The following is a 23,714-nucleotide window of genomic DNA, read 5'->3' on the forward strand; positions in this document are numbered from 1 at the left end:
CTCCTTTTCCTTATAAAATTAGCACATGCTAATAGTCATGCACAACTCTGCCATGGAATCATAGAATGGTTAGGGCTGGAAGGGACCTTTAAAAGTCATCTAGTCCAACCCTCCTGCAAGGAGTAGGGACATCTTCAACATCCCCACTAAATGTAACGTAAATGTTTTAACAGGCTTATTAACCGACTACTCTATCCATCTTATATAAATCCAGATCAGACAGTAGTCACTATGGATATATAAATGTCAATATTCACGGCGTGTTTCACCATGCTAGATCAAATAGAGATCTTTTGCTACTGCTGCACATAGAGAAAGGCTTTGCTGCAACAGAATAGAAACTTTTGGGTTTGAATTACACAAAGAAATGGCTCTCACTTCTTCTTACAAGAATGAATTCACACTCTCAAAATTACAAAAGAGACTGTCACTGTCTCATATTTTTTCCATTGTCCACTGAAATTTTTACCTAAGAGGATGAGAAACAATGATTATATCATGAGAAAAAAGGATGCAGAAACCTATTGAAACTGCTTTGTATGTTGTTGACATTACTTTTGCCTAACCTAATCTTCCAAAAATTAGTATCTGAAGAATTTAATTTCCTGATTTTACCTACACCATGTCTCATTAAAATGAAGTATTCAAAATAAAATTGTATGGCAGGACTCAGGAAACTCATTCTCCTTCCTCCAGTAGAAAAGCAGAAACAAAACCAACCAAAAAAAAAAAAGTGCATAACAGATTCTACTTGGTACTCAGGAATTTCATGTCCATCAAAACCCAGGAGAGTTAAATGATTTTAAGTGTCAAACATATGTTTGTGTAGATGCAAAAAAACCCCTGCAAAACTGACACACAATGGAGTAAGTATAGTTTCTTGGTTATGAAGAACGTTTTGCAAAATATTCATTTTGTCTGTGGCTATAATTCTTTTATCAAATACTTTATGTAATCATCCTAGCTAAATACTCAAGTGGGAATACGCGGAACCCTAGTTACAATCCACTTGGCATAAGAAAGGGATAAGATATTCTTTTCCAACTCACTAAACAATGTGGATTAGTTATTCAAAATAACACACAAATATTATGATATCATACAGTTTATCAAAAAACTCACAGCAAAATTGAGCTATGGAGTATTTACTTACCAGTAAGGTAGAAGCAATATAAATATTATTGCTATAGATTAGTAGAAAGATCATTCCCTCAAATACTTACGCATGGTCTTTTGATAAAAGATAAAAATTCTGCAAGATAAAAAAAGCTAAATTACTCTTTTGCTGATGATACTAATTGCTAAGGAATAAGATATTAACCCAAATCACAGGTGCACCTGTCTACAGGCATAGACAGGAGGAATGGGCACTGGCTTGGCAATAGGAAAAGTGACCCAATCTGTATATACTAAAAATAATGTTTTGTGATTCCTGTAGTTCACTTCATCCCGTGGTTAATCGTATAAACTTAGCGGAAAATTGTGTATAAGTTTTTCAAAGATATGGGAGAAAACATGAAGTTAACAAGTAGACACTTCCAATGTATTTGCATAAGTTATCAGATAAGTTTATTACAAAATTATAGACTTTTGTTTCCTATGAATCTCCTATCTTTCTTTTTTTTCTTTTCTTTGATGCGCAAATGAAATCTCAGCTGCTTATACTCATGTCATCTATTAGGCTACAGTTAGAGTCTCACTGGAAGAGGAAAGATCTTTCCACATAGCATGGGAAGAGAGCATGAGAAGCAAAAAAAAAAAAAAAAAAACAAACCAAAAAACCAAAAAATTACTTCAGTAACAGGTTGCTACCCCTTTAAAATTCAGTTCATTATCCCTTCCATTCTTCTTCAATATTTCTTAATATTACCAATTAAATAAAGCCACTGTCAAATAAATAAGTTTTACTCAGTTACATAAAAACTGTACTGTAACTGTAACTCAGTTACATAGAAACAAAACATCTTCAGTGACATAAAGAAATAACATTGTTTGAAATAGAGGCATGTAATCTTGCATGACTGCATAACGTTTCTCTGAACAAAATATTAAGTTTAGTTTTTGTGAGTAAACCTTTGGTTTCCTATATTTACATAGCAATTTTAACTCAGATTAAAATCAGCTTTTAAAATATTTTCAAGATGGAAAACGCTTACTGTGAATAATCGTTTTCAAGATCTTCTGCTGACTTTAAGATGACATAATTTGCGTTTTATGTTTTTATTCCTCCTTTTTTTGCCACAATGGAATTTATGAATGCTTGTGGCTCTTGCTAGCTTTGGCATTTTTTGCAAATACGATCCTGCAACTACATCATACAGAGGAAGAGTAGGTGCTTATGTGAGGTATCAGCAATTACTTACCAAGGTCACCGCATGCTATATTCTCTGGGAATCATATTATAGGCACTCTTTCATAGCCTGAAGGAAAAAAAACCCTGAATTATCATATTCTTTTTTCAAAATAACATTCTGATTATTTTTGACCCAAGCTAATATTCAGTCTAAAAATGCCAGGAAAAGAGATGATTTAAATTTAAACTCTATTTAACCCAGTGCAAGACAGAAATAGTAAAGGACCTACATACATTGGGTAATAATTTAAGCATGCTCTGCAGTTTAAAAATTAATGTAGCACTGTTGTACCAACATCATTATTATTGTTTTATTTTAAATTAAAAAAAAATATGGTGACTAACACTAGGCTGAGAGGTATCTAGACCAAGTTAAAAGAACCTAGTGTAGAATTTCTCATCCTGTTGACCACTGAACATGCTGTGAAAGTACATGTGATCTACAAAACAACAGCAAAATGTGTATCTGCCTCTGCCTACATGCCATCAAGCCAGCAAACAAACAAATAAAAAAGTTTTAAAATATCCTACAAAATGTAGTCTAATTTGTATTTGTTTGTAAAAGAAAACTATGGTAGCCGATATTGCACATAATGGTCAAGGGACTATTAAAAGAAAAGATTAGAGGCTTTCATCACTAAAGAGACTTATTTTAATCTATTAATTTAGCAGAGGACGTGTCTAAATGGCAACGAATGATCCCCAGTATCTTACCATCTCATCCACATGACAGGCACAAAATGTTAGCTATAGTGCAAACTATCAGCGCATTTAAACAGCATAATCACTTACGTGAAGGCATTGCCTTTAGGAATATCAGGATAAATCAGTCTCAGACTTTGGTCCCAGAGGAGCAGCACTGAAGATTATCTGTAATGATGACCTTTACAGGACTGATGTCTGCCTGTCCATTTAGAATTGAGTTTGTTTCAGATGTGTCTCCCATAAAACTGAATGGGGATGCCATTACCTCCTGCTGTAGTTCCACGAAAGGCATACTGATGAAAGTAAGAAGTGAGCATTTTTTTTTTAAATGTCAGGCATGACACACCTGATAGACCAAACTAATAAACCAACCTGGCTTACAGTAGCACTCCCTGATACCAGTGGCAAATACAGTATTTTGTTGCCAGAAAAAAAGGCACTTTTGTGTTTCACCTGTATATGAAACGCAACCCTGCAAACAGAAGGGTGAATGATGACAGTATCATTATCTTGCTCTTATATATACTCTTTTATATATACTAAAAACCAACCACTGGGCCAGCTGACCAACTCTTTCCAAATATGCAAGAGTGCTCTTAAATTAAGTGCTACACCTAGGATGATGGTCAATCTGGAACATTGACTAGTTAACACCAATGAAATCAACCAAACTTGCTTCTCAGGAGCCTCTGAATTCTGCTAACTGTGTTCTGCTAATTCAGGTGAAAACATTCCAGTCAGGAGTGCTGAAAAGAAAAGGAAAACCAGAAAGTCCAGAATAGATGCAGTTCTCATGTCTGGAACAACAAATGAACACACAATGCTAACATATCCAAAGTGTTTTTACAATGAAAATGGATTTATTATTTCAACTCCACACAGACTGAAGAGGAAAACCAAATGTTCTGCATTCATATAGCGACCACTATCTCACTGATGGACCAGGACTTGACTTACCATTGTCACCCATTGGTTCAATTTTCACTCTACATGCTGCAATAGCACCGCATTGTTTCTGCTTTTCTGCACCATTCTACTCTGCCATCCCATAATGAGTGGTGACGGTAGTACGGGAATAATGTTTAAGTGAAACAAAGGGACTGTAACTTAGGAAAGTAGGCCAACCTACTGTCCAGAGACTGCTTATTACCTCAGGAAAATATCTACCTTGTAAAAGAATAAAATGATGGAGCTAATCCAATTTTTGTCAAATATAATTGAAGTTCTTTCTCTGACTTAGCTGAGAGTTAGGGTGGGCCTGGAGGAAGAATCTCAAATCTGATTGATATTTTTAATTTATTCAATAGAAGGAAGAAGGAAGGGCAGAAAGAAGGAAAAGCACCACCACAAATAACCACAGCAAATTCAGACCGCAGACAACCCCAGTGAAGAAAAACAAGAGAAGTTCTCTTTGTTGTTGCTGGTTGCTGTGGTGCAAGAGATCTCCATCATGTTTGGAATCACCTTTCTCTGGAAGGAAAAATATTATGGAAATTACAGGCAGTTTCAGCTGGGAACAAAGTTCTCTGCCAGTGTGTGTTAATCTTGCAGCAGATACAGAATATGGGATGGTGTCAGTCTATTTAGATTGCATCCAGAGAGGTGGCTCTTTTTTTTTTTTTTTTTCTGTTTTACATTGATTTTGGCTTCTCCTTATTCATGTCCAACAAAGGGAGGTTTGAGTGGCCAAGAAATAAAATAATATAGCTATTAGAGTCATGCGTTTTCTGTTCTTGACTTTGCCTACAGGCTTTCTACACAAGCAGTCCAATAGGGCTGGAAAATAGGATCCACGTCTTTAAAACCTTAGCCTTACATCTTTATCCAATGGAACATACTTCAGGTGAAAGAGGTGTCATAAGAAGTAAGATGCAATGCTGGCAAGCAGCTTCCAGCTGCTACGATATGGCAGTCTTTCTGCTTCTTAGTAGCAAGCTTATATAAATAACGGTCTGATCTGAAAGGCTCTTTATTGTAGATCTGCTTAATGTTTTGAATTTGTATTTGCTAAAGGCAGAGATACCCCTTCTCCCATGAAGCCATGTTTGAAAGCACTGAAGAGAGTAATTTAAAAGAAACTATAATACTCTTTGCAAGCCTCGTATTCTTTGCTATAGCCTGAACACTATAGCATTCATACAAATGGAGACAGCTGCAGCCCCTGTCAGTCACAGTTTTATATAAGAACAGCAATCAAGAACCAAAAAAAAAAAAAAAAAAAAAGAAAAAGGAACATATTAAAATTTAAAACTTGTGGTTGGGTGTTCCTTGTTCCTCTTTTCCTCCAAATCATTTGCAAACCTGCCCCTTTCACCTCCTTTTAAAAAAATGGAATTAGGAATCTCCAGGCACTTACTTCCCTCTTAGGTTAATTTCTGGCAGTTTTAAGAAAACCAAAATAGATCAGAGAGACTTACAGAGAGGGGGTAGTGTCCAATGAGAGTCCCTAGTCAATTTTCCATTTATGCAAGGAATAAGAAAGTTCCTACTGGAATGGATCAGATATGGACTTATCTCCTTAGAAGAGGGAGGGATCCAGCAACGACTGCATTAGGGAGTGTTATATCCATTGCAGCAATTTCAAGGGATTCTTCATGGCTGGTACTGGATGCACTCTGCATGGGAGAGTGTCTCTCCAAACTGACTCACCAAAGGTTTCTGTATCCCTGCCACGTCCTGAAAAGTGATTTGGCTTCAATCGCTTCTCTCTTACCAGGTTACAAAACTGGTTCTGCTAATTTAAGGATTCTCACTTTATAAACACATTTTAAGTGACAGAGAGACATGACAATCTATTATTTATGGCAAGTAACAAAAGGTAAGTCTTTTCTACTTTTCATTCCTCTCTCTCATGCATACACATACAGATCTCTAGTATCTTGCAGGTGCAAGGTCACCAGAGCTTAATGAACAGTCCATAAAGAAAACCATATTTGTTTTGTGTTACTAGTTTCCAGCCCCTCCCAATTCAGCCTAAACCCCAAAACCACCACTTCTCTCACAAGAACTCACTTCTGTTGGCTTATGCACATGAGAACCTCTTTTGACATTAGGCACTTTGTAACTTAGTATCCGTTACATAAGGGAAAAGAAAATACTTTGAGCATTGCTTATATTCATATTAATGCTGATCCAGCTAGCAGAGTGAGAGTTCTGGGATCTCACAAAAGCAGGGTAGGATAGCTAAGGGTGAAGATAAGATTTAGGCAAGAGACATGAAGACTTCAAAAACATTTCATGTAGTAGGTATGGTAGACTACACACAAAGAAATTGTCAGATTAGATAAAAAGCAAACACCAATCCTGCATGTCACAACAGGCATCTCCATTCCACAAGGCTGCCGAAATGCCAATCATTTTCTAGAATGGTATTTTATGTCATCTTAACATTTACTTATAGGTACCTTTTCAAATAATTCATACCTTAAAATACAGCTGAAAATATTTTGAAGATTAGTACACAGAATTAAGAGACACTGTTTAAAATGGAGACATTTTGATAGTAATGTTTCACTAATCATTCCCAAATAGCTATTACTAAACTACTGCAAAACTTTAAGGCTGACATCAGCAAGATTCTGACAGCTTATAAAATCATGCCCGTATGGTAGCACAAATATTAATTTCCTGCTAGCCTTTCTATACTCCCCAAATTTGCTAATTTGTCTAAAGAGAAAGGCAACCTGACCTTCATATAACTTAAATGGGGATTATATCCAGACATATCGGCTGAGGACTTGGGCTGCAGTCTTCTGATGTTTTCCTAGATTCAAAGTAAAACACAATCCAGTTTCAAAATTCATCTGCATCCTAGTAAGCCATGCAACTGGGACACTGTGCTAGCGCAGAAAATGCTTTTGTTTATTTGCACTTCTCTATCTAGTCATTAAAAACCAGCAGAGAAGAAGAAAACAGCTCTGGCAAGGATCTATCAGTAAAATTTTCTTTTTTTTTTTGTATATTTTTGTTCTCATAATGTTTTAGTTTTTTTCCCTACATTCCTCTGCAGCCCTAGGAATGCCAGGTGAGTGACCAAGAACAGCCCTGAACCCCAGCAGAGGAGTCTAATCCCATGCTTCAGCATGAGACTGCTCTATATCCTAGGACAGTTTTTAGGCTAATACTGGTAAAAGCAAGTGTCAGCGTAACAACACGTCAGCACTGGGGGGACCCATGGGGTGCATACGTGTGGTGATTCCTGACAAAGGGCTACAGTGGACTGGGGATAAGCAAATCCCCCAGAAAAGAGAAGTGCTGAGTTTTACCGACCTGTGTGAGGGGAGGGGAGGCGAGGCAGACGGGGCCTGGCAGAAGACGACCAGCACCCCCAGCTCTCGGGAGCGGCGTGAGGCGGTTGCCTCTGGCTCTGCTGTGCAAGGGCTCCGGATTTGGCCACTCACTGGGCAACTCTTCCCCCCGAGAGAGCCGGCAGCGGGAGGAGGGGGCAGGCAGAGCCCGCCACGGCGAGGGCAGGCTGACAGGTCACCCGCTTCTCCGGCCGGCCCCGGGACATACCTTAAGCCCAAGGTCCTGCCGCACCTTTCGCAGTTGCCCGCGGGCTCTGGAGGGCGAGGAGCCCCCGAAGGTGACAGACCAGAGCTCTTCCCGCCACCTCTCCTGCCCCCACGGGCCGCTCACACGCCGCTCCGCACGGGGGCGAGCTACCGCCCGGCCCCGGCTCCCGCCCCCTCCCCGCTGCGGAGCCGGCCGCCGCTCCCGCCGCCGGAGGGGCTCCCCGGGGCGGGGAGGGGAAGGGAAGGGCAGCGCGGGGTAGGCGGCACCGCTCTCCCACCTGCCCCCCCCCCGCCTCCGCCGCCGGCGGCGAGGTTAGCGATGAGGCGGCCGCGGGGAGCAGCCGGAGGAGTTTGTTCGCTGCCTGTCCCCGTCTCCCTGATGCTCTGAGCCGGAGTCTCCTCCTCTCCCCGGGCTGGCACCTGGGCTGGATGCTCCGCTCGCTCCTCGCTTCCCTGTCACAGTCGCCAGCCGCTTCCCGCCGCTCCGCAAGACATGGAGCCGTCCGCTGCCCCCCTGGACACCACTCCGGACCCTGCCATCGTGCAGCCCCCCGGGGCCAGCCCGCCGGTGCCCCCCCGGGAGCAGCCGCCGGAGCAGCTGCGGATCGGGGAGAGCGGGCAGTTCAGCGAGGGGCTGGAGGACAGAGGTGAGCACCCGCCCGTCCCTCACCCCGCACCTGCCTTCCTGCCCTCCTCTGTGGCGTGCTCTATCGCCTCCCCTCCGTCCCGAGACGCCGTTAGGTGTTAACCCATCCCCGATAGCTCTCCCCGCACCCTCCCCGCCTCGCTCTCCTGGACCCACACCCTCCTCTTCATTCCGCCGCAGCAGCCCTTCCCGCCTCCTCTTCTTCAGCCTTGGCAGCCCCACACCGGCTCCTGCCCTCCTAACTGCCCCCACCAGCCGCTCTGCGCTCGCAGCCGTCCGCCTCGCTCCTCAGCCTCTCCTCTGGACCCCCTTGCTCTTCCCTCAGCCCCCGCTCCTCGCCGCAGCCCCGGCCTCCCGCGGCGTGAGGGCCCTCGCAGGCCCCGCTCCCGCCCTGACCCTGCCTCGGCGCCCCGCGCCGCCTCCCCTCGGCCCCGCCGCTGGCACTCGGTTAAGACCCCCAGCCCCGCTCCGCTCTCGAAGCTTTTCCCCTTTTTAGTTCTCGTGCGAGCAACCCGCGACAGCTTTAAAATATTTTTATAAACTCTATTCGTGGTTGTTCCCACCTCGCCTGAAAACTTGCCTGCCTGGCTGAGCAGCGGGGCCGGCGGGCGGTTGCACATGGCGCCGTTCCTGCTCCACAGGCCAGGGGCAGAGCCCGGGCCGGGGGGCGCAGGTGGCGGCGGGGCTCCCGGGAGGGGCGGGCAGTGCCGGAGGTTTCCTCCCCGCGAAGGTTACCGGCCAGAGGGGCTTGTGGCAGCCGCCTTCCGAGGAGGGGCACAGCGGGGCGTTTCTGTGGTGGTCGGCCACAGCCGAGGCTGGGCAGCGAAGTCAGGGCGCTTTACCTTGTTCCTTGTTTCCCTTCCCTTCCGTATAATGCACGTCCACGTAATTCGGTTTTTTTTTTTTTGCCTAAATACCTGACCAGGGATGGAAAGCTGCCAGCATCCAAACCGTGTTGCTCTTTAATGTGGAGCACACCTGTGTACCAGCACATCTGGTAAGGGTGTGTGAGGCACTCACCCGCTGCCCATAGAGGCAGCTGCCATTTTAACCCTCCCCATTGCCCCATCCTCTACAACGCCTCCATCCTCCTCTTCCACTCAATTTGTCTCCATTTTTGATTTCACATACAGGCTTTCCTTAGCCTCTCTGTTGCCTTGTTTTCCTTTCTCTTTCTGCTTTCAGCATCCTTTTTGTGGTTTTGGTCTTCATCCCATCCTGCTCGTAACCCCTGTATCTCCCCGTCTTTCCCTGGCTTTCCCAATGCCTGCGTCTGCCCACAAATCCTAGACACAAAGTAGAGAAGGAAGGGGGATGAGAAGTCACTATCTTCCCTGACAGGTTACACTCAGGTCATGGCTGGGGACAGCTTGTTACCGCCAATAGCAGAGGACAGACATTGTGACTGAGGGAAATTGGAGGCTTCAGTTCTGTTTTAAGTAACAGGAATCAAGAATTTTTATTATGGTTCAAACATGGAAATTTGATTACAGAATTTTTTAATTTGTGGCCAGTATGACAGAACTAAAGATGAAAGCTGGCCCTTTTGGTATTAAGGATAATTCCAAAAAGAACGAGTGTCTGTTATACCTAACCTTGTCTTTTTCTAAGAGGGAGACAAGACTAAATCTGCTGATTTTATTTCCTTCTCTGCCTTCATGCTCTTTCTATGGCCCTTGCAGTAGCTTTCTTTTAGCCTTTCCTGTAGTAACCAATTCCATTTAAAAAGATAATTCCCAGTCATTGTAGAGGAAAATCTGGTATCCTTTTTGCAGGTTGTCCCTGTTGAAATTGTTACAATCTGTCCTTTTAGATTGTACTTTTTCTTATGATCCTTTCCAATGAATCATAGCAGATCCAGTTATAGAGATGATACTTCCGTATTCGCTAAAAATAAAAACTAACCCTAAATTTTGGAACAACATATTTGCTCTTTAAGAGCCAGATCCAAAATCAGTGATAATTTTGTGTACAGGATCCTTAAATTAACATCTTAGGTGAAGAATTTTTCTATTAGTCTTATCTCTTCCACAAATTCTAACTTGACATTTTAAAATGATCCCTTAGCCAAATAGAAAAGTACTTCTGGTAAGTCAGCATATGGTAAAGAATATCCTAGAATCACTTCACAAATATGCCAAGCTTGTGTTCTGCAACTGTTAGGCAGGTTTTTTCTCCTGATTTTTTTATGGGAAGAAAATCTGTTAATATATGAAGGTACTGAAAGATAAAGTAAAAATCCAGTGGATTTAACCAGCTCATAATCTTTTCTTTGTTTAGGGATATCTATGTGTTAAATAAATTAATGACAATAAAATTACTCAGTATGTTAATTTCAGGGCGGAGGAATTTTATGAGTAGATACTAGCTTTTTATTTTTGTAGCAATGCAGGTCATACTGAAAGATTGTCTTTCAGCCTCCTGTGGACGCTTAAAACTTGTTTGCTTGCAGTCAGTGGAAAAAATATGGAGGTTTACCTTGTGAATTGTGTTGTTGCCTTTGAATTAATGAGCTGTTGTTGCTTCTAAGTAATTTTCATGCTAAGGGCTTGGTAGTCATGTGAATGAGTTTGTATTTTTGTGTGCTGTCCCCTAGGACACTCGTAAGAATAATACGATCTTTCTCAGAGATGAAAATTGTTAATACGGAAAATATATTTTAATTATTCTGGGAAGGAAGAGATCACATCTCTGACAGCTGGAATATGCCAGCCATTTTGAGAGAGTGAGAGAGAAAGACAAACACGCACATACACACACGCACACGGCAGAAGTGGTTCAGTTTTATAAGGATTGCAGCCTCTGTCATACTGGACACGTGCTTGACATGTGAATAGTAATCAGCAGTGCTGCACTAGCTGTGGGGCTTATTATTAATTTCTCAATTTAATTAGGATATTATTTGATAATCAACTGTGTATGTTGGACTTCCCTGGTAATAGTGAGCTGTAGCCATGAACTGTAGGAAAGAAACAGGTGCGGATGTCTGTCATTATGATTTGTGTTTATTTGAAATCTTGAGAATCAAAATTGGCTATGAGAACCTACTTTGCTTTACATTCCAACAAGATTTGGGTTGTAAGTTAAAATCTTGGGTTTGAGGAGGGAGCAGGAGGGGCTAGCACACAAAACCTGAGAAGATGTATTTTCTCTATGGTTATATTAGTAGAAATCTGTCCATATCGTAGTCTCCAAGATGTGTTGTTAAATTACCTCATATCAGACAGCAATTAAACTATGCATCATTATATGTTGTGGCAGAAGATAGGCCAAACATTGGGGAAAAAAAAAAAGTATTTCTTCACACAAATGAAAGTGGGCTATGTGAGAAATAGCTATGCAGTACTATCAGTAAAAGACTCAAACCTTTCAGAGTTGTCATCTGGTGGTTTTCATGTATTAAACAGACAAAGAACACACATAATAAGAAACAGATATCATTTCGATGTAGGGCCTAGTAATTCTCCTACATGCAAGTTTGCAAATTCTTTTCCATTCATAAAGAGAGGAGTGTGTAGCACAAAAGTGAGGTAATATTTTAAATTTTCTAAAAAGACGGTACCAGCATGGAATTCTTACAGTGGCTTTCTGAACTACCATAAAGAAACTCTCTGCTTTATTGCAGTTGAGGTGAAAAAAGCATGAAGAATTTTTCCAAGCCAGCATGAATCCCACCAATTATGCTAGGATTAGAACCAGTAATTTTGACAGACTTCAAGTGGCAGAATGAAATCTGATGGCTCGAATTGTTACCACCCCTGGATGCCTGCCCCTCTGCTGACACATTGATACCCCTGAGGCAGAGATGTCTGACTCAGTTTTGAATTGATTCCAAAACCATTGCAGTATTCAGTCAGTATATTACAGTCAGTTGGAATTAATATCTGTAAACGTTAATAAACTTGGTTAAACACAGTGTGGATTCAGGAGTACGCTGATAACCAGATCAGGTGTCCCTGCCTTGAAAATGGCAATAGCCATCAGAGAGGAAACTGGGGAAGGGGAGGATAGTAACAGGTTCAGCTGTTACGTTTTAATCTGCTGCTGCACTCATCTTCAATCCTTTGTCTAAGAGTTTAGACCAGCTACTGAAAGGTTGTGCTATTAAGCCAGTGCCTCAGTTCACTGTGTTCAGTGCAGCCAGGTCCTTCTGGAAAGTGATCGTCATCTAAGAGGAACCACCCAGATTTCCTGGAGTAATTAATTAAGAAAGTTTAATAGCCATCAGACATTCTCTCCAGTTAAACAGATTTCAGCTGGAACTTGCTGGTGAAAAGAATGTGTTTCAAATTAGATGAATATATTAAGCATAAAAGAATCTGAATGGGATAAACTGGAAGCAAATATGTTACATTATGAATACATTTTAAAACAGGCTTAAGACTCAGACTGAGTCAGTGAGAACCAAAGAATATTGTTATTTTCTTTATTTTTAACCTGAATTGTTTGTGATTTAAGATGAGTGGCCAAAAGATTTCTGCAAATGGAAAGCATCAAAAAGAGAGAAAGCAATCCCGTTCCCCTGTGTTCAACAGACTTCCGTGCTGATTGCAATAAAGACAGAATTGGTTCTTCAGTTAGTTCTAGATAGGGATGTATTCTTACCTCACATGAAGGACATAATGCTTCAAGAGGCTTTTTCAACTGTAATAGCTTTGATTCTAAAGTATGCCTGCTTCTACTTTGATGCTCAATATGTGCAGTTTATTCCTGTGCATCAGTAGGTTATTTTGCAGAGACTGGTGAACATGAGTTTTTCCTCTTACATTAATTATGTTCAGGATCCTGAAGTGCTGAAACGAGTTTTGATCCGAGTGCATGTAGGACTGAGCTCTTTCTTGCATAGATGTACAGGTGGAAAACATTAAGTGATGTGAATTTCTGTACCTGCCCTACAGCTGCAGTGCTCTTTTTAAGTGACTGATATGTGGGTCTTTCTGTGTGACATCAGAACAACTTGTATGTGCTCTGCTTGTTTACTCATGTTTCTGGTGGCTTCATTCACTTAACCTTAATGATGTGAGCAAGATTTGAATCTGTATTGATTCTATATATAATAGAGAATGTAAATATGTGATTAGGTCTGAACTTATTCAGCTATGTTTTTAAAAGGAGCAATGTATTGTTCATATCCTCTTTGCTTATTGCTTATCAGGTTTACTAGAAAGCAGTACAAGGCTAAAACCTCATGAAGCTCAAAGCTACAGAAAGAAGGCATTGTGGGTTTCCTGGGTCTCCATTATTGTCACACTGGCTCTTGCAGTGGCTGCTTTCAGTGAGTATTGGGAATATTTTAAATCTTCACACCTCTTCCCTTTTGTTTTTCTTTTGGGCTCTCAGAATTTCTGTCTTTGTAGAAGCTTTCTCATGTTTTTTTTCTTTGCGACTGCTAAAGAGGTTTCTCTCTAGACTGCCTGTGTCTGCATGGTGCTTATAAATTAGTAAAACTGTTATTTTTTTCTGCAGAGGATAGGGTTGTTGAAGGTCGGCGAAAGAAATAGGAGATGTTGATTCCTGCTAGCATTTATGGGTGCGGAACTGTTCATTTTACAGAATAGTGTAAAAGTCATTATGCAGTGGACTGCCTTTAACCAAAGAGGTCAAATATGACAAGTCTTAATCCATCTGGGATTTGTAGTGGGAATGCTATAATGAAGAATAGTGAATTGTAAGGGAGAAATATATAATTTATCTGTATTACACTGACAGATATCCTAACATAATGCTAATCTGGAGGAGAAATACTAATTTCTTTTTGAGCCAGTGTTTTTCTTTAGGTTTTAAGACATCTGTCTAGTTTACCTTTACACAAAGAATTTGAAAGAAAAAAAACCATCCTTTTATATGGAAAAATGAACTATATTTATTTTCTATTTAAAAACAGGAAAAAATGCTACATTATGTAAATAAAGATACATTTTATTTCAATGCAAATTTGTAAAATACCAGCTTTCTATCTTAGTCAATTAAGTAACGCTGCATTACTGTAAAGACAAAAAGAAATGTGGAATCTGGAACAAAATCTTTGCCGTGGCACATTCTCTGTTTAAAAGAAAGGAAGAAACAGGAGTGACTGGATTTACATGTTCATATAAACAAAAAGAAAGCTCTGTCTACAAGACATCTAAGATGTCTCAAAATATCATTCTTCAGCTTGATAAAGACAGACTTGTATTATTTTTCTTTGTTTTTTTGAAGCCGCAGCAGCATGTGTTTTATTATTCTAATCTGCAGTGTACGACCTGCTGCTGGAAGTCGGTGTCAGCTCCCAGGAGAGATTATTAGAATGTGACCAAATGGTCTCTGAAAACTCAACGTATATTATTCAGAGCGATTTATATAGAAACATAGGTACAATGACTTGATTCAAAAATAAAAGAAAATAGAAGGAACCCTTAAAAACAGAATCTAACATTGTAAAGAATTTGAGTGTTAACAGGAAAGCGGGACATCTGAGTTTCCATTTTGTTCTGCTTCATGAAAATGCAATAGTCTGTCTTTGCTACTGAAGCAACATGAAAGTAAATACTGTGTTACAAAATAACTTTGTTACCTATTAACAATATAATTTTAGGGAATACCGAGAAATGGCTTAATGTTATTTTACATTTTTGTTTCTCAGAGTTGCAAGACGTAAGTATAACATGGTTAACTAAAACACTAAATTTCTTTTAAAAGGGTCTTTTAAAACATTTTATAAGGTTAGTTAGGCTATCTGAAAGCTTTTATTTTCTGTTTTCCTTATTTGTGACACCCTCGTAGTGTTTAGAACCCTACCAAAAAAACACAGCAGAGAAGGTAGTCCCTGCCTAGACATGCTGTGACTGCATGCTCAGCTGGAGTGGATAGGCACTGAACTATTGACATCAGCTGTTAGTAGTAGACTAATTACGTATTTTTGGAATCTATCTTTCCTCCTGGTTTGAAGAGGGTAAATTTATGAAGAATAGAAGAGGAATCAGCACACAGATACATATTAAATCTGTATGGAATCTCATAACAGACAAAATAAACAAAAGCTTTGTCAGGCCTTTTGATATGCTTAGTATTAAAACTTTTTAATCTTTGAGGAAAATAGTGATTCTTCTAGAATTATGGTGCTCTCCCGTGCAATTTCAGCAGTTCTGCTCAGTTTATTGTCTCACATTAGCTGCTCTCTTCCTTTGTGCTGTCCTTTCAGCAGGTTCCTCTAGCCAATCCATGAGTCAGGAGACATGCCAGGTGACCAGAGTTTGCTGCTTGTTTGATATAAATGACTAGTTGTCACTTCAGAGTGTCTGACAGTGTCAGTTCTTTGCAAACACCTGCTATTTAAAGCATCCTGTTTCCCTTTTTACCTCTTGTCTGTAATGGTAAAGTGTTAGCAATACAGCCCTGATGTTCCATTTCAGTGAAAAATGGGGGCATGCTGTGCTAATTGTCAGGCTACGCTGACTGTATTCTCACTACTCTTTCTGATTCTTCAATACATTCTTTCCATAAACTTATCTTTTATCTTCTTCTAGGCTTAAAAATACTTTCTTGCAAGTGTATCTTACAGAGTTGCTTTTGCAGCAGCACATCACACAGCAAAGATATTAGGCCAGGGCAGTGACATTACTTGGTAACTGTAGTAGAAGAAATGGAGGTCATGGAGGGTAAGGAGAATACTGAGGAGAGTGACACCTGTGTGGAGAGTGGGGAAGTGATGGAGGAGCCTCCTTTTCCAATGAGGTGTTTGTAACTAGACTTCCTTTCCTTTTTTTATGGTCTGTCCCCTCCCTTGAGTGTTCTGGCTTGATCACCGTCCTTCCTTTCAAGACCAGTCTGTCTGCTTCAAAAGCTATGTTTTTCTAGCATTAGTGTGAGTTGGAATGGTTTATCGTGGCTGGTATGAGATGTTTCCTTTTGGTGGGATTATGGTGATGCTCCAGCTGAATTCTGATCTTCTTTCACTTGGTAGTGTTGAAAGAGATTGATAAATATTATGTTGATCTGAATACATGAAGTAGTTTCACTATTAGGTAATGATCTATGACACATGATGCATGAGATTCATTGATGTAAACTCTGTGTTAGACTTACTATTAAAAAGAACCTGTGTTTAGTGCATTATAAAGGTGTGTAAATTCAAATTATGATATACCTATATACATGTCACATATTTGCTACATAACGGTATGGTACATATTCTTTCTGGGATGGGCTGTTTTGTGGCCTGAAATACTGAAACGTAGAAGATGAAATGCTGATGTGTGCATCAAAATGTGTTTGGTCTCTTTAGGTTTGGAGAGCTAAGCTAGGCTAGGTTGGGTAGGGAGCAGAACGGCTGCTTAAGGGAAAATGAAATGGTCATCTTTCATTCACTAATACTGAGAAGTAGGACTAAAGCAGACCATAAAATCAGCTTTTTCCTTTAGCTGAAAGAATAGATCTCTTACTATCTGGTACTTAATATACTTAATTTTGCTACAGAAATGCTTTACTTGTAAAAGACCATTTGGAAGCTTCAGCTGCTGTCTCTCAATACAGCTCTTGCACTGTGGTAACGGTTGCGGTCTCATTGGCTTTGAGTGCTGTTGAAGGTGTTGCTCTTCAGCGTATAGTTGCACAAGGCTTCAGTAAAATCTTCATAGACTAAAATCTGTAAGATCCTTGAGGTCAGTGGAGCCCGATGGTGTCACCTTTAGTGGCTAAAATGTAGGCTCGCTTAGAATCAGTTGTGCACATTTGGACATCTGTGGTTTTGTGCAATACTTTTATGGTCAGATACTGAGCAATGCCTGATGAATAAGTTCATTTCACTTTTCATTTCAATGCTGCCTGAAATATGCATGCTTGTAGAACTCTCATCAAGAGTGGATTTACATCTATATAAATATATAGTCATAAACTGAGTCTGGGAATGATAAAAATTACTAAAATGAATTTATTCCTTAGCACCCTGAGTAAGTACTGGAATAATAATTTAATATAATTGTTTCTCTTTAACAATAAGATAAGGAAAGAATGATAATATAATATGAACATCTTTTTTTTTCCTACATATATATGTGCAGTGTAAGGCTACTGTCTAAATGATTTCATAATAACAACTCTAACTTCTTTATATAGCTCCAGTATTGTAGGTTCATACTGAGCTGAGTTTCAGACTGGTAATAGAGGTCGAGGGGCTGTTACAGGTAGAATGGAAATTTGGTGTTTTGAAACTCATTATTCTTAGTTTCTTGACATTTGTTACTAAAACATAATTTTGAAAAATATACAAATACAGCTTTTGCTGTTATAGTTTGATTTCTGCTCAAGCAGCTAATCTCTGATACTATTGTCAAAGCAGAAAACAAACTCCCATTCTGTCTAGTACGTCTTGTCCAGTGTAGACTTGTGATTCACAGCATGTAGTTTGTTCATTCATCTTCCTGATTTGATTAGCTAAAATTGTTTCACAGTGAATGGAGTAGTCATATAAATATATCAAAACAATGTATAGAACAAATTCTGCACTAAAAGCTCTCTTTGTAGTCAGAGATTGAGTAAAGATTTAGAATGTGTGCCTTTGTAAATGTAGGCTTTGTCAAGGGCTTTCATGAGGCAGCCGTCGGGATGGAACTTGCAGCCGGCCTGTCCCAGTGTGGTCAGGGCGCGCCTGAATAGCCCTGCGCGCTAATGCATCACGGGAAGAGTTGACACTGGGCTTTCTGCAAAATGGTGGGGAAACAGCAGGCAGATTGTGAAATCTCTCCTCATGGTAGCTGTAGAGATCACTCCTAGATCACTGTAGACGTTTGAGGTTTAGCTTTTCGGAAATAACTGAAAACTTGAGTGCAGCTAACAGGTCCATGATTTGAGGTTCTATCCTGACAAGTGTTTAGTCTGGTGTAGTAAATACACACTTGTTTTTTTTAGGTGAATTCTATTAATCTGTGTAGTATTTCAGATAGAAACTTGGTAGATACAATTCTGTAAGTTGGTGGTATTATATAGGATTAGCTATTGGCCCATGGGTAAGATATTACAAGTAAATGCAAATAAACTGCCCTTCTGATTTTGTATGCAAAATCTTCTGTGTTTCAAAATGAATTAGTGAAAAATGATTTATTAAAGTGAGCTTCCACGTACTGGGATTAGAGAGGCATTTTGTTTGAAATGTAGGGTCCATATGCTTAGAAATTGCAGGGTAGATCTTGCTTTCAGATTAAAGCTTCATGCTAGTTCAGACTCTAACTGGCAAACTCAGATGCCAACAAACCTTAGAAGGTATGGATCCAGGTTCACTTTCTTCATTGGAATGACCAAACTGAGCCATAAAATCTCATTTTGGTTAGCTGCAGCACATGACTGCTGATATTCCTCCCCTATTATGCTACTCTGGTATACTGCAAATGGAGTTACATGGGACAAACATGGAGCAATTGAAGGTGTTATCCTCTGGATGCTTGGATGTGGATGTATTGATGTATTCTGTCACTCCTCATCTCTGGCATACTAGTCAAACAACTGAGTTGGGGAGCAACTATATTAATTTATTGATGAATATATATTTTTCCCAGTGACCCATTCCTGTTTTTGCTTGAAAAATTAAACATATGTGGGCTTTCCTTCATGTTTGCACAATACTTAGTATACCCTGGACTGTATACAGCTGTGAATAGTGATACTACTGCTAATAAAGAATGTAGGTGAAGGTTTGTGGTTCTGAGGCTCTTCAGTGTGGATATCTGATTCAACAGTCTTCAAAGGTCGCTGAATTTCAGATAAATGATGGGCATTCAGAACTCAGACCTGTTTTAAAGTGTTTCAGCTGGGTACCTAAACAGAATTCTCCAGGATCACTGACCGCATGAAAAGTATTGGGTTTTGTATTTTCTCTTCCAAAATCTATACAGAATTGCATTGCTCATGCCTGAGGACCTGAGAATTTTTTTTTTTTGTAGTAGAGCAAAAGACATTTATTACATGTATTTATTACGTTTATTCAAGAAGTTACATTTCAAGTCACAATACCATGTCAAAACTTAAGGCTGAATACAGAATAGAACTGCTAATATGCAGATCCCTCATTTTAATTTAATTTGATTACATCACTTACAGAAAGACAGATGCTTCAGGGTTGTGGTTTTGCAGAAGTGTTAATGAAGTATAGGACTTAAATTCTCAAGGTAGAGTCCTGATATTGGTGACACTTGTGCAACCATATTGTCCTTATTATAGCTGCATCACTACAGTCGAAGCCAGAGTTTGGTCCTGACCATGTTGTACATAAGATCTGCAGGACAAAAAAACCCCATTGTTTGTGCACCAGCTGGCAAAAGATAGCCTTTCGTATAGGTCAGTCTGTACTTAGTAACAGCAAAATGCAGTTTTCATTCACTGAAAATGAAATGAGAGGCCAGTAAGGGCTTGTCTTTTTTTAGGCATACAAAACTCTAAGTGACTTTCTTGGGAGGAGAAAATAGCATATGGATGTGAAGTTCAAGACTGATAGCTGTGGAACAGAAGTATAGGTCTAAAATCTGCAATGCTTCACACGTCATGAAATCTCTTCCTTAGTTGGCAGGGAAAATGATGATAGAAGTCTGTGAAATCTGGAACAGGCTATATAATGATCTCTGTCTATGTATTTGAACAGTTTATTAAAACAACCGAGTTTGTGTTTAAATGCTAACCTTCAAAACATAGGAGCCTGTTGTATTTTTGCATTAGAAAATTGCAGTCGAATCGTTCCTTGTGCTAAGTACTGATTCCTTTCTCATGAGAGAAGATAATCTCAGAGAATTTTGAAGTTAAACCAGGATGCTGGTATTGGGGGAAAAATAGCTCTATAACATAATTTCATGACAAACGAGGAGCATGCAAGCATGTTAAGTCTAGGCTATTTAGTGTAAAAATTGTAATCGTAATTCTTTCCTCTGTTGTTTTATTTTTCCTGTCTGAGATTATTGTTTTTTTGTGCAAAAGTCTGAAGTAAGTCTATGCAATATCTAGACCAGTAAGAACAGTAATGCCCTTTAAATGAATTAACGTCTATATTATACTACCTAATTTATACCATGTAAAATATATACGATATACATATTCTAATATATATTATATTTATTTTATAGCAGGAGATTTGGTCAAAATTTGGTCTTCAGTTTTGCCATCACATCTTTGCTGGGATTCCATTAAAGGCAGCTTTGTGTTTGACGATTCAGAAGTTGAGAATACAGTTGTGTAGCAAGGTACAATGTACAAATAAGCAAGGTAAATAACTAGGTAGGGTTAAGTAATTGGGCTGGTGTCGTGGATCCTTCTCATGCCCTGGAGGGAATTACACTGCTCCATTAGAGACAGAAGTACGTAGAAGGTGAATTTTGCATGTGGGAAAGGAAGAACTGAACACTTAATGGGGAGCCACTTGGTGATAACTGGGTGGAGTGGGGATGATGGGCTCTGCAGACATCCCTAGCCTATAATGGATGAAAAATTTGTATCTTGGCTAAAAGTAGGCAAAAATATTTAGAAAATGAAGGAATATTAGATTTATTGCATGTGATTGGTATTAACTGTTGTCCAGAAAAAGTATTTGGCTTTTTCTGTGTAAAACCGAATTTAAATGATCTTCTGGTGTAAGTATCAATTGGTGCTCTTGCTTTATTTGGTATATCCCATAGGTAAGTGGTGTATGTCTGCCCCTTGAAGGAACATCGCTGCAGTCTTAAAAGTCAAATGTATTTTCAATCGGTCGCTGTAGTATCAGTTCCATGAAGTAGTACCTCAGCTGTTGCAGGCTTAGCTCTTGTGCAAAGGCATGAATGTGTTAACAGATTTATTTATAAATGCCTGATGTACCAGTAGAATTTGATTTTCATAGATTATGAGATATTTTCTCTGCTCTCCCAATTTAAAAATGCACTTCTTTGCTTATTGGCAAAGATGTACTTGTAATTCTTTGTATCTGGAGCAAAAAATCAAGAGTAATGAAAGAAAATGGATGTTTAATATTAATTGTACAGTATTGCTTTATTGTTTGATGTTTATAAGGTTGTAAAGTACTACTGAATTAAAACAAACTTCTCATGCAGCAGTGAAAGTGATGAAAATCGTAACACAGCTTTCTTTTCCTTAGGTTTTCTTTACTGCTGCCAGAAATTTTAAAATATTCATATGTTTTGACTTAGTAGACAACAAAATGTAAACAACAAAATGTAAACTTGTTACCTGATTTACATTTTTAAATAACATTTATAACTTTTGCTTCACTGGGAAGGTTGATAGTGCTTGGTGTTTGCTTCTTGGTACTTTTTCTCTGCGAGTTGCTTTCTCTGGAAGTCGAAGCTTGTTAGATTTCAATACTTTTTCAGTACAGAATTCTATTTGCAGATGACTCATCATGTTTTGTTATGCCTGTGCTGTAGGAGGAACTTAATAACAGTGAAATAATCACATAAATAATATCTGTTTCTTTACAGTGCAATGTAGCTTGGTTGGCCGACACACATGCTTCCCTGTTACCGTTTCTGGTGAAGGTAGTGCTGGATGAGAAATGGGAGCATCTAAGAGTCTCTGGCCATGTATAGAGTGATAGTGGAGAAAATCTGTTATAACAGAGGGTGATGTTGTTTGAACAGGTGGCACTGCCCCTTCTGAGGCTAATAACCCAGTATTCACATTCACGCTTTTGTTTCTGAAAATACCACCAGCAAGAGCATAAAACTTATGTCCTAGTTACTCCTATTTGTTACATGCTCTGACACTTTTTGAGAAAAAAGCAAGTTAATATTGACCTTGTGAAAAATCCAGTTTGATAAATTAATCTACTATTTCATTTGAAAAAAGTGTTATTTATCTTTGTAAGTGATAAACTGTACTAGAACCCCATTATGCTCTGTTGAACAGCTGTGCTTGTCCACTGTAGTGGTATGCATTTCTGGCATGTTGTAGAACGATGTGTGTGTGGTTTGATCAATCTGTGATTGTACCTTACTGAAAATACTACACAAATATTTGTCTAAAATAAAAATAGATAATAATAGTGTGGGGTTAGGTTGTTCATTGTGTGGGGTTAGGTTTGTTGATTGTGATTTTTTAATTTTTTTTTTCTTTTTTTGGTTGGGGGGATGGTACTTACTTATATAAGAAGGGTCTACAGTTGTTCTGATGTCTATTTTGCATTCATAGACTTTGATACTCTGTCAAGCAGCTGTAGTGTCAGTTGGTCAGGTCTTTCAGGTTGGAAGATTGGAAAATTTTCATACATTGTATTAAAAGGGTAGCATAAGGTGGTCAAATTAATTTTTTTTTTCAAATTAGGATTGTCATAAGTCTTTGGTAAAGACTGAAACCAAAGGCCTGGAAGCTGGGAAGGCAAGATAACTTTTAATAGACACTAATCTTCATTTGTGAACCAGTGTTCTCCAAAAAACCATAAAGAGCTCCTAAGTATCTCTTGTGACTTTCCTATATGTCCCATTACTGTTCTTTTTTCTCTGGATGTGCAGAAAAAGGGACACATAAGCTTAGCTTCAGAGCTAGAAGCAGATTAGTCAGTGCTTAGTCAAAGAAGAGTGTCCAGAAATAACCAGCTGGTATTTTTGCTAGACAGAAAAACTGCAGAGGAAGTGGGATAGTCTGACAAATACTGTAAAAATAGTTAGACAAGAGACATCTGCCTTCCAGGAACTGGTGCAGAATAAGTGGCTTTTGGTACTTGCACCACGAACTCTGCCTTTCTGGAAAGATCTCTGTACCATTTTCATTCTAGGTGTGATGCTGAGAACATGAGTAAGATCTACTGCAGAACAGGATCCTCAGCTGAATCCTAAATGAAGATTTCTTGTCAGATATGGAGACTATTTATCTTCTGCTAGTAAAGATTATGCATCAAGGAACTGTTAAGTATAATGTATCTTTTCAATACATCAAGGTGAAGAAAATATACCTCTAAGTGCATTGTCCTCAGATCACATTTTTTAATGAAAAATTTCAGTGGCCAAAGAATGACAATATTTCCCCAGGCTCTGAAAAGAAAAATCTCAAATTTCAGAGGAAAGATTTATTATCATTCAGTGGGAGATTTGATAGAAAGGAACTGCAGCTTGCAGCGTCCATTAGGATATGTAGCCGGGGAAAATAAGTAGCTCTATGCATTCCCATTCTGGTAGGCCTGATACACAACTGATAGGCAGGTTAAGGGATACTTGAAATGAAGAAGTCCAGATTAGAAAGGACTTCCTTAAAAAGTAGTATTTTGTGGACATAACCTTACCTTGAGCAAAGAATGACTTATGAACCTTCTGTGATAAAAATGCTTTTCCAAAGCTACAAATGGCTTCAGATATTTAATAGCAATTTGTGGTGTTTGCAACAGTTAAGTTCACATCTAGAGTGAATTGAGTTAATCCTAGAAAAATGTTTCTAACGGTTCTGTGGAAAACATAGGGCAAGGCCAAGTAACCAGCATCAGACCTGGCTTGCATTGTGGAAGCTAGTGACAAAACTGCAGTGGCGGCAGATCACTGCCTAACTACGTGGCTAA

The 23,714-nt window shown here is 39.4% G+C and overlaps 1 protein-coding gene across 1 annotated transcript in view; it reads left to right on the forward strand.

Moving 5' to 3' along the window:
• Positions 1–7,851: 7,851 nt before the first annotated feature.
• The window catches only part of TMEM163 (transmembrane protein 163), a 97,697-nt gene continuing 81,834 nt past the window's right edge, over positions 7,852–23,714 (forward strand). The window contains exons 1-2 of the mRNA XM_086751031.1: positions 7,852–8,219; positions 13,374–13,493. Coding sequence (XP_086607157.1) covers positions 8,066–8,219; positions 13,374–13,493 — 274 coding nt within the window. The 5' untranslated portion in view covers positions 7,852–8,065. The remainder of the gene's footprint in view (positions 8,220–13,373; positions 13,494–23,714) is intronic.

Source organism: Chlamydotis macqueenii, chromosome 6 (assembly GCF_036417535.1).
Source record: "Chlamydotis macqueenii isolate bChlMac1 chromosome 6, bChlMac1.mat, whole genome shotgun sequence".
NCBI classification, from domain to species: domain Eukaryota; kingdom Metazoa; phylum Chordata; class Aves; order Otidiformes; family Otididae; genus Chlamydotis; species Chlamydotis macqueenii.